This window comes from Puntigrus tetrazona, unplaced genomic scaffold, assembly GCF_018831695.1.
Source record: "Puntigrus tetrazona isolate hp1 unplaced genomic scaffold, ASM1883169v1 S000000150, whole genome shotgun sequence".
In the NCBI taxonomy this organism is placed as follows: Eukaryota; Metazoa; Chordata; class Actinopteri; order Cypriniformes; family Cyprinidae; genus Puntigrus; species Puntigrus tetrazona.
This window is the reverse complement of record NW_025047826.1, coordinates 18,316-30,442: the sequence shown is the minus strand read 5'-3', so window position 1 is coordinate 30,442 and position 12,127 is coordinate 18,316. Positions and strand designations below refer to the sequence as shown.

Below are 12,127 nucleotides of genomic sequence, written 5' to 3'. Positions count from 1 at the left end.
AAACTATGGATCAATAACCACATCACAAGTAAGAGCAACACTACAGACAAAAGCTTTTAGCATGCATGGCACACTGGCGATGTTTTTACATAGTCTGTATCACTAAGCTTCTTGAGCACTTCATACGGACCTGAAAACGTGCAGAAAGAGCTTCCTTTAAAGTGAGAAACATGATTTTCATAGATTTGCAGCAGAGCATTTAAAGTTACTACTCCAACACTGTTATAGAATTAGAACATGATCTCAAAACCAAGTCAGCTAGGACTAAACCCCAGACTTTCTTGTCTGCTCTCTCAGACAGCAAACAGTACTAGCCTTTTATGTGCAGATGATGCAAATGTGATAAACTTTAGAGTCATTTTGACAGAAAATACCTGATTTAAGGTAATCCAAACATTGAAAAGAATTTCACGGCGCATACGTTAATTACTAGAGATTGGCAGGGGACCAACACAATCGATTTATAACGTTAGAGATGCAAGTTACATGTTCTGTATTTCAGTTATTTAATCTGAGACAACGAAAGTGAAAATTTATGCATCAAATCCGATCCACTAAGCCATTTTTTCGTTCACTTGCCATTTCTAAAGAAACAGCAGCTGAAGTATTTACACAGAGTCAAGTCAGCTTTTTGAGCTGCGATAATGTTATCTCGAGTCACTGGTAGCAAAACTAGATCAAGTTTTTCATCTGGCTTAGTTCAAATCAGCATGCTCATAATGCCATAAAAGTGTTAGCCAAATGTTGAAAGCATCACATTGACAGGTGTAGGCCACATCGTTAAATAAGACAAAACTCAAAACAACTCGGAGCGCAAAATAAATCTGATGTTTTCCAATAAATACCACAGAAGGTTTGATCAGAAAAAAACGCGCCTCTCAGTGAGTATCACGCAGTTTGAACCTGGTCTGTGGACTGAGCAGAAACTTTCCAACATAGCCTTCATCATCTGATCGTGGTTTTTATTAATCACGCAACAGTCTTTACAGATCTTAGGAGAGTTAGATTGCGATTTTCGTTTTAAAGCAAGACAGGTAATGACAGTAAACTGAAGACGGGATTGATCAGGTTTTTCGCATTAGAGCGAATTGTTAAAGTTTAGGCTGAAGCAGAATGAAGATAAGAAACTTGCTCAAAAGAGCATGACCTTAAGAAACTTCTGAATATAAGCCTTTTAAGCTCTTAGCCGTTTTAACAACATCATAGTTTCAGCAGAGACATACATCTAGGCCAACTCAAAGCCGAAGCAATTGGCTCAAAAACATTAAAAAATACGAGTGCTTTCTGTAAACTGTGATGTACAAGCATGTGTTTACTCACGTCGAACGTATTCTGGTTTTCTGGAAACAGTATCAGCATTTGCTGCACGTGCAGGATGAATGAAAAGGAATCACTAGAGGAATTACCGGCGCAGGAGCAGGGGCTGAAGTGCATGGCAAAATGATCCGCCTCAATTTCAAGCAGCGGACTGCTGCAACTCTAATCTGCAGCGTTCCAGGAGTTTAGATTTAAATTGGCTTTGGATCACCAAATTTTGAGTTGCTCTCACTTGCAGGAAGCTGCAGACAAATTTCGAGCTTTAAATAGAACTCCGAAGGAAACTGCCGTTCACTTCTCAGAAGTTTTACCTCACGGACACCCCATCAGCTATCCCAAACTGAGACTACACATGACCAATTAATGTTACGTGCTTGTTGTTAAGCTTAACATTTAAGTGAGATGCAACGGCTGCTAAGAAAATCAACAGCGAGATGTTGAAATCAATGATTTTCTTTTTAACAGAAGAGATGGATTCCTAAACTTAGGATTGAGTGACACCAAATCAGACCCTAAGTTTCTAACTAGGCATAGATATCTTCAGCGTATCCGAATAAACTACACTACCTAGTAAAACCAAAAGTACACGGGTGGCAAACCTAGACAAACAGGGAGTTTTTAACTTATGGACAATTAAACTGAGGTTAGTCAACATTAACGACCAAAAGACAAAAGACAGTTTGCCATAAGTTGGACAGCATGTTGATTTAAAGTGGTAGGTCTGCCTGATTGGTTGCAGATACAAAAGCATAACACTCTCCCCTTAAAAAAAACTAATTTTTTTTTCTCCTTTTTCCTTCAGTAGTCAAACCTTCTAATACAGATCAGCAATAATATTTTCCAGCCCTTTTTGTGTTTATTGGTTATGGATAAATCACTGAAGATTTGGTTACATCAAAAAAACACTATGTACAAATGGATTCTTGTCTAGGCTTTCGAAACGAGAGAATCCTGCAGGACACAGTAGAGAAAAGTGAAGGTAAAACAGATTGTCTTTCACTTGCCTTTAAATTACCTGGTTCACCTGATATTACACTGATCTCAGGAGTCAGCCGCTCACTATTATTTACGGAGCAAGGGTTATCATTTTATGAGCTTATGAGAAACTATGAAAACTCGTCAGCAGGCATTTAAAGAGATTATAGTTAAACCGCACTGCCCGACAGAAGAGTGCAGCTTTATATGCCTGAAGATTGAGAGAAAAATAAGAGTACTTTTATCCAAACTAGTGCAAAAGCCAACAATACTAGGCAGGGTTTCATAGACAGGGCTTGAAATCAGGATTAGGCCATAGTTCAGTTAGGACATTTAAGTTATTTTCATTCATACGCCCTAGAAGAAAGCATTACTGGTGTGCATCTTAAGACAAAACTAAGACACTGACATGTTTTTACATCAGTCAGTGCAAGTTTTTTTTCAGTTAAACAGGTCAGATTTAGATTTAGTCTAGGACTAGGACTAGTCTTAAGCCTTAAGACAGGGATAATGTACAACTGCAGGTTTATTAGAAAACTAGGGTGAAGTGCAAAGAAGATAATAACTGTGTAAAGTGCCTTGGTTTAAGTATAATTTTTTTGCAATTGTGGAAAACATGAGTCATGTTGATCTGAGCAGATCAGGCATCTCGTTCCACCACAGAGGAGCGGAGAGAGTGAAGGTTTAGGAGAGGGACTAAACGGTGCTCGATCTCCGATGACAGCTGCAGGAGGAAGAGTTTCTGCTGGAAGCCAGTCCTGTGGCCAGTGTCAAAACGTCAAAGAGATCACATGGAGAAAACTTTAAAATCAATTAAATCTGATTTTAGGCATTACTCATGGGTAAGTTTAGGTGTAGAGATATGGTCAAGACAAAATTTTTATGGATTAAAATGTTTCAGGGTCAAGAAAATATGTTGATCTAGGAACACGTCAAACTCAGCAAAATCAGGATGTGCGAGAACAATGACATGGAGAGAACGGGTGCTCAGGAAACATGCAGAACCTCTGACTGCAGGCTCTCCAGAGAGCTGGAGCTCTGACAGTCTCTATGATCACAGATACTGACGATCAAGCACAGCAGTTTTTACACATATCCCACAATTTTACATAAAACAAACTCCAAACTGAGAAGGTGTTCATTCACTTGTGTATGAGATACCAGCACTGAAAACAGTTTCAATAGAGCACTGATGGAGCTACAAAATAAAAACAATCAATAACTCTACTGGCGATCATCCCTCTAAACGTTCTCTAAACTCCTTGTTGTAAACATGATCACAGGTAATAGAGATCATGTTACTATAATCATTACTAGGCTTGGGCAGTTTTCTTTTTCTCCACTGTCAAAATAATGGTTTTTGGAATTACTTGTCAATATTTTTTTCAATTTGGTAAATGGCCAGAGTAAGTTATGTTAACCTAACCCTCTGGAAGTAAGTACTACTGTAAGTAATCAATCATTTAGTCAACGTTTGAAGTGAAGGAAGCATTTCTTGAAAGTTTCAAATATAGTCAACTCGAATTTACTGCTTTGTTTCGAAGCAGCTTTTTTGCTTTGCAAAAAATCATGATGTTAATAATTAGGATATTTATGATTAATGAGCAGATCAGTGTGTGATACAGTAACCTTTACTTCCTGGCTCAACCTTTAAACTGTGCTGTTTGGTGCATGTGTGTTACGAAGATGTCATCTTTGAGACTGATCTGTGTTGAGTCTCTGGTCTCCAGACTCCGTTCCTCTCTGAATGAGTTGAGATGGCACAATGACGCTGGATTCTCATGTCCACTGGAGTGGAGAGCAGCAAATGCATGACATGTTGCTTTAGAGAATTAGCATATAAATGAGCTCAGTGCTTATCAAGTCTATTTATGAGCCCAACTGCAATGAGAGCTGATCCTGTTCTTTTCCCGCATTGTTACATCTGTGAGGGACATCGCTTGTCTCACACAAAACATTTACTTTCATAGCAGACACGTTCTTTCAAAAAAGGTCCTTATAAGAGTCAGTGGCAAGTAGGGAAGTAGCTGAAAATTCAGGCGTTTAGAACGAGAATACAACACAACAAGCATCAAGGAAAGTTCCTGAATGAGCATTTGAAGCTTCATATAATTACCATACAAAGGTTATTCTCTAAATCTAATTCTAATTTTTTATTTTTGTAATGGTACAAGTTGTGGTCTAATTCTCAAACTCTAATGTACATGATGAAGTGTCCTTCAATTTGACAAAAACAGATTTCCAGATTCAATGGCAACTCTTTTTATCAAGTTTTTCATCATCTAACTTATGACTCAATCAAACAGTACAATCTTATCTATAGTAGATTTCAGTGAATTAAAGAAATGATAATTTAATGACAATTTGAGTTCTGATCACAGATAGGTTACATATACAAACACAATGTCTGCTGAATCTTTTCACTTGTCATCTCTGATCATCTGTGAACTCCTAACTCTCTCTCTGCTATCGCTCCCACAGGACTGACTGATGAACAATGCAAACTCCTGATGTTCTACATGGTCAGAGCTTTGCAACCACTAAATGTATACGTACATTAAAAATGTTAATTGCACTGCATTCAGAATCACTCTTAAATAAAAACAATTCTGCATAATCATACTGAGTGGGCTACAAACTCATTACAGTCTCTCCAGTCCAAATTAAATCACAGTCATAGACCACAGTCCTCCTGCTATGACCACACAAGTGTTTTGGTTTGCTGATGTGCTTCAGTGGCTCTACATCACATCAATTATTCACTAATGCTCACATCAGATCACGCAAATTAGATTTAAATTGGTACACAAACCCTACCGAGACTCAGGCGAGCAGATATGGAAGACAAGGTGTTAGTGCAGGACATACCAAGTAGAAAAACACTAAACTCACCTGATTTGCCAACTGACTCAATATCAGGATTCATGAAAAATGCACACACACACACACACACACACACACACTGTATGATTGTGTGATTTATTGTATGATTACGAAGCTTGTATTTTCATAGAGACCAAAGTCATCCCCACAAGGTCAAAATTTACTGGCATTATCCTTGTGGGGACATTTGGTCCTCAAGACAAAACAGTTGTGTTTGTATCTACTGCATGAATTCCAGCAGTACAAGAATTTTATTCATGCACATATTGAGACGTCTCATCTAAATCGATAATCAAAATCAGCCAAACAGCCCAGTCATGAATATTCATCCTGGAAGGTTCCCTTCATGAATATTTACACCTACTTTCCAACAGTTTTGCCAAAGCTGCTTTCTTTGCCAAAAGTGCAAATAATCTTTTTATTGATTGACTTTTAATTCTACGTTCACCGGTTTTAGTGTTCTACATCCATACGAGAGTGTGACAGAGAAAGAGGACTGGCATTTTATTCTGGGCTTCTGTCTGTGGAGACAGAAAAACATGTGCTGCCTCTCTCTCTCTCTCTCTTTTACTCACTCACACACACACACACACACACACAAACATTGTTAGCGAGGACATCTCATACAGTCACACTGTTTTTCTATCAGGTTAATTACATTTTCTATAGCGTGACCCACTAAACAATTACTACAGAAATCTGTGCAAATCACTAGACTGAAACAAAAACATGACTGATTTATAAGATTTTAACTAGTAAGGTCAGGTTCATATTCAATATGATTTATAAGATTTAACAAGATTAGGGAGGACATTTTTGACCTCATCTCAATCTTGTACAACATACTGTGTGTGTGTGTGTGTGTGTGTGTGTGTGTGTGTGTGTGTGTGTGTGTGTGTGTAAAAGAGAGAGAGAAAAAAAAGTATGGAAAATAAGTCACTATAAAGATATAACTGTGTTGCAGAAAGCATTTAAGATCTTCGCACATTCTTTCAGAAAGCTGCTCAGATAAGAATCAATCAACTCAATGTTTTCTCCACACTGCACACTTGAATGAACACACAAATCAGTTTGTTTGAATGATTCATTTCCATAAGCTGCTTCTAAAATCTGATTGACAGATTCATTTGAGTCCAGAAGAACACGGCTGGAATAACTAAAGTTCAGTCAGAAGAGTCTCACACTTACACGAGACAGTCACAGAGAATATTCATGCTCAGGTGCGAAGACCATCTGGAAACTCAACCACATGGATCTGTCCTGTCACAGCAGATGGACGCTTAGCATCTACTCCAGCTGATCTCTCGTCAGCGGTACAGTCCACCTTCTACATCGGTGTCAGTCCTGTCAGACCGAGCGTGCGTCATGTCACTCAATAACAACACAAGACATATACAGCTCAGACGCTCAACACGGCACCAGCAAAGGTGCTAACAATGTACTAGGGATACAATTTTCAAGTAAAAAAACCCCTGAAATTTTATAATCATATGTAGAAATGAAAAAAACTATTCTTTACTGTAGGAATATACTTTGCTATAATCAATGATTTCTTGCATTTTTTTTTTTTTTTTTTTTTTTAGGTGATGCCAGACTTTTGAATACACCTGATATAAAGAAATATTTAATAAACAGTTTTTCAAGACTTGCAGTGTAGGTGTGAGGACCACATCGTTTGACCCCCAAATGTTTGCGTTTGCATTCAGCTGATCCGGTGCTCGAGAGCATCTTGCTCCTCACTGCTGTGTATTTCAACAGGTTGCCATGGCAACTGCGTCTGCCGCCCTCGGCCTGCTCTTCCTTTGACGCTGTGTGATATAACATCAGGGGCTTTCTGTTGTTCGTGTCTGTGTGAGACCTGCTGCTGTCCTGGGCCAGCGATCCTGAGACGCCTTAACAAGACAGAGCTGGAAGGGTTAGGTAAGTTCACGCTCAAGGTAGACGAACCTACGGAGTGCCCTTCCCAGCTGAAATCATCCACGGACATGCTCACAAAATCTGCTCTTTTCAACAATATACTGTTAATGGCATTTACAGATGATTTACTGGTGTTATCACATGATAATAATAATCTCAGTAGATGTTCCTGCTGGCGAGGCCGTCTGTGCTTGTCTTCTGTTCTCTTCATTTCTCTTGGTCAGCTTTTATTCAACTTGACATGACTGCTGATATTGTAATGGTGCTTATTAGAGACTTTATTATTAGGGAAGAGCAAATCAAATGCCATGTTCACAATATGGACTTTTCATTCCACTCCACAGATTTGGAAACTGATATAAAAGAGAGGTACTGCACAGAAGAAGGATTGATAAATACATTTTTAAAAAATTTACGGAATCAACAGGAAGGAGAGGGCTGTATCTCATTCATCATTAAAAATTGAGCTACCATTTATTCTAATCACTGTTGTGTTAAAAAAGATCAAGTGATCTCTCCTTCTGTCATCTCACATTATTTAATCTTTGAATTAATCCCATCCATCTAATTTAATTGGAGAGCTGATAAATGTGCATCACCTTCCCCATCCAAAGATCAGCGTCTCACCAGGTCCTATACAACAGACAGAAGTACATGATATGGACTGCATGTATTAAAGCTACCCTAAAAATTCATCTGTGACACCCTGTAGAAACAAACAGCAGGAATCCAGAAAGAAAGTCACGACTAGATGTCAATCCTCTGCAAATCACCACAACGACGTCAATTGATTGTGCCTTTCCTGACAGAAATCAGTATGAGCTTTTAGCTGCTGCTGTCAGCCGAGCTCCTGCCACTAATTAAACACAGCAGAAACGAAGCAGCATGTCTGATTCAGCATTCAGCGTTTAAACAGCTCCTGATTCAAGAGAATGAACACAGTTTATATCTGAAGAAAACTGACACTAGAGCAAACCCAGTTCATCTGAAAAAGTGTCACGATTACCTCATCGTAAAAACACTCAATCACAGCATACTCTTTAGGAGAGCAGTGCTGCTGCATGAGAGCGTTCAGCTACTGCTTGGTTTTCTAGTTTTTACCAATATCTCAGAATAATTTCAAAGAAGCTCAAAACACAACCACTCTCCATCTACTCGATATGATTTCATTTCTGATCCTCAAACAGATGCATGCAATGTTGACAATACCAACGAATACTAGTAAAACAGCAGCATTCCTGGGGATTGACCACATTGAGTCTGACTGTATATAACTAATGATCACGGTTTGAGTGGGCTTTCTAACCTCTGTGGTTGCTGAAGCACCTTGCAGATAGTCAATAAGCGGACAGCCAAATGGAATCAGTTGCTCCCAGAGCAGAATTCATTTCCTTCCCTGTTCTCTTCGGCACCCATCAAAAGCAACCGCTGCCTGACCAGAATGGATAATGACTACGGCTCTTAATCTCTAAACAGCATGCAAATGGAGTCACAGGACCAAATCAATCCATGAGGGAATGTTAGAGTAAATATCGCAAATCATTTGCAATGATTTTTTAGATAAGAACTCTACAAAACAGTCAAAATTGAGAAATGTGGGGATTAGTAAGTTAAAGTCATATCGCCATTACTATTTTCTTCAGAGAAGGATTACCTGTGTACGGAGTACTGAATGAAAAGAATCAGCCAGAATGGGGTGTTGATGAGTACACAGTGTCCTTTAATAATTAAAGGGAACTGCTTCACCAAGTACATTCCAACACACAATTATTACATTTAAACCAATGCATATTGGGACTCCGTTTAAACAACAGTGATACAGAATTAACACGGCATGGAATTAGGTATTAAATATGTTTACCATTTATCACAAACTCATTAGTCCTGCTAACTCATGAACATTTCTACTTTCCTGTGGCTGCTAAAGGATTACAAGAATGTATCTATCCTGAAAATTTCTACACTACGTGTAAATGAGAGAATGATTTCAGATGAAAGCCCATATTGACCTGATCCAACAGAGACCCCTATTGGCAGCTCATCCTGTGCACACAGACAGACACAGACAAAGCTTTGGTTTAATTGAACACTGTTCCTATATCACTACAGCTACCTCATGAACTGAGAAGCATTCTAGATGAGCTATATCAACCTGTAATCATATGGATAACCCTAAGAACAGACGCAGAAGCAGCATGCACTATTTTACACCTGTACACAAATGTCATCATCTAACTAGTGATCACTTGATTTATTATAATCAAAAGAAACATTGTTAGCTTCCGCTGCTTTTACTGCTTGTTCATGTCTGTAACAATAACTTCATGGAAAAAAGTATTGTAACGGCATTGTAAGGCCTTGCTGTAATTTAAATGAGAGATAATTGAGTATCTGTGGGTTTGAGAGTTACTGTGCATCCTAATGAGCGTCCTCTTTATCCTGAGAGCAAATCAATAACACTAATGGACATAAGCGGCCTCATCAATAACATTAGAAAAAAAAAAAAGTTATTGCTCTGGCACCATGACACACATAAGCAGCAAACTACACCTTTAAAAGAGAGAGACATTATCAGTGAGTTAGAGATCTCCATCTGTCAGTTCTAGGGCCTCTTTTGTGTAAACAACCATCAACATAATTTCTCCAGCTAATCCAATAAAGCTGCTCTGAACCACATACTGACAGCAGGACCTGTTTGAGAGCTTCTGGAGGTTCAAAGGTCCTGCAAGGACACATGCAGATGTAGTTCTGCATCAGTCGCTGGCCCTTCGACTACAACCAGAGAAAATCCGGTTCGTTCTCTCATCATCTCGCCGCTACATTCAGATCAACGTGCATGCACGAAATAATCAGCTAATTCATCCCTGAATCACACTCACTGAACGAACTCCAGCACGACGGCCAATCCAGAGACAGAAGAAAGTAGAAAGAAACCAGATGAACTGAGGCGCGTTCGGGCAAACGTGACATTAACAACACGCTATCTGTATTCAGAAATCGAGAACGATCTGCCCTGAAACATCATAGTGAGGAGGACTGAAGTTATCTGTGGCACATCCTCTGTTTATACCGCCATGAACACACGCCTCACGAGCACATGAAGAATAAAGATCATGACAAAAGCACATCCGATATCTTACCTTCAAACCCGAAGAGTACGAAGAATCCCGGGATGAGGATCGAGTGTATCCAAAAGCAGCTCATTTCGTCTGGTTCCGATGAACGCAGTTCTGCCCGTCCCCGTGTGTGTGTGTGTGTGTTTGTGTGTGCGTGTGTATATGTGTGTGTTCTGCTCGGTTCGGTTCGGTAATGACAGCAGCAGCTCGCGCTTGTGTTCGGATGCGGATGCTGCAGAGCTCCTCTAATGTTTCACTGGTGCTTTGCTGCCATCTAACGAAAACGCGAATGAAACTCATTAATGATGAAAGACACGTACAGGTCTGCTGTCCTCTTTCATTCTCACGAACACATCTCTCTCACGATCCACTATTGTATGCTACCCAGTCTGTTAAAACACTGAAGGGAGACGGCTTTCTTAAAGCTAGATGAACAGCGTGTATGCTTTTATCTAATAGAGCAGTGGTCATTTAACACCTTATTTGGAATGACTTCAGCATTAATAACTAACAAATACTCTCGAATAAAATAAGAGACATTATATTTCAAAAGCGATCTTTTTAAATTTTCCCAGCAAAATCCACTATACTCTATGATGAGTTTGTCTAAATCATTAAAGAGTGAACTTGAGTGAAAATGCACAGTGTTATGTCAAGTTCTATGTCGGAATAACGCGCTGCGTTTGATTAAATTCGTACTTTGAGAGAGTAACATTAGTCACTGTCATGCATTAAAAGTTATTTGTCGTTTTATCCTTGCTTACGGGAATAATATGTTTCGCGGTGACCCACGAGCCCCTTTACGTTTGTTTACGTTTAGTTTCTGACCGGAGCTTCAGATTCGATTCTTGCTTCGATTCTTGGCTTTAACCGATCGGCTTGCGTCGACGAGGAGTTGAAAGTGACATTCTTTTACCTTTAGTGACCTTTGTTGGATTAGACGTAATATTCCTCAGATAAATGTAGCAACCAGAATTAGTGTTTATTCAATACGTTTATGTGCTGCTTACAGTGCCTACAAAATAAACCATTTAAATAACATTAGTGTCCAAATTTTAATCAATTTTATTTTTGATGAACATGACACAATATTGCATAAAATCTTATACATTTTATAAAAATGTTATAAAATCACAGATTATGTAGTTGTAGTTAATCTGAAGAGCTGTGTAAATAATAAAATATAAAATTAATTTAGGGTGATGGGTCATAGGGCCTCCAATTAATGTAAATAAGTGAAAAAATAAAACATTCATCATTTCCTCACCCTTATGTTGTTCCAAAATACTTTCTTCTGTTGAACACAAGAGGATTTTTTAAATGTTACTAAACCATTTTGGTTATCCTTTATTTCTACTGTATGGACCAAAGAATTTTTGAATATCTCAAATTATGTTTCACAGCAGAAAGAAAATCATACTGAAATTCAGATTCTGAATGATATGATGTTGAGCAAATTTTTGGTGAATCTCCCTTTAGGAACCTTTATTATTTGCAAATAAGAAACACTTCATTTATATAAGACATTAATAGGCCTGTTTCTTTTTAATCAGGCCCTTATTGAATTAACATTTTACTTGAAAGAAGTATCCAGTGTTTAACTGTATTTTTAGGCTGGTAGTCATAAGAAGAAAAACCATGTTCCTCATTAACTTGGTTATATAGATTTTAAAATATATTAGTAGTAAAAAACCATAACTGTCACACCGCTGCACTGTTTTGGGTTTTGTTTTCATTCCTCGTGTGCCACGCTCATGAGCTGAGGATCGCCTCTGATGTCAAACCAGGTGCAAGATTCAGCAAAAGAGCTCGCCACAGTGGAAAGAGCCACGAACGGCAAGACTGTGGAGTGTACCAAGGTTAGGGTGCTAGAAGAAGGATTTGATTGCTTGGGAAACTGAAATGGAGTTTGATTCTGC

At 38.7% G+C, this 12,127-nt stretch overlaps 1 protein-coding gene across 1 annotated transcript in view; it reads right to left on the bottom strand.

Annotated features, from left to right (window-relative positions):
* The window catches only part of LOC122332956 (limbic system associated membrane protein), a 154,581-nt gene extending 144,153 nt beyond the window's left edge, over nt 1-10,428 (bottom strand). The window contains exon 1 of the mRNA XM_043230431.1: nt 10,233-10,428. Within this exon, the coding sequence (XP_043086366.1) occupies nt 10,233-10,296 (64 nt within the window). The 5' untranslated portion in view covers nt 10,297-10,428. The remainder of the gene's footprint in view (nt 1-10,232) is intronic.
* Between the last annotated feature and the right edge of the window lie 1,699 nt (nt 10,429-12,127).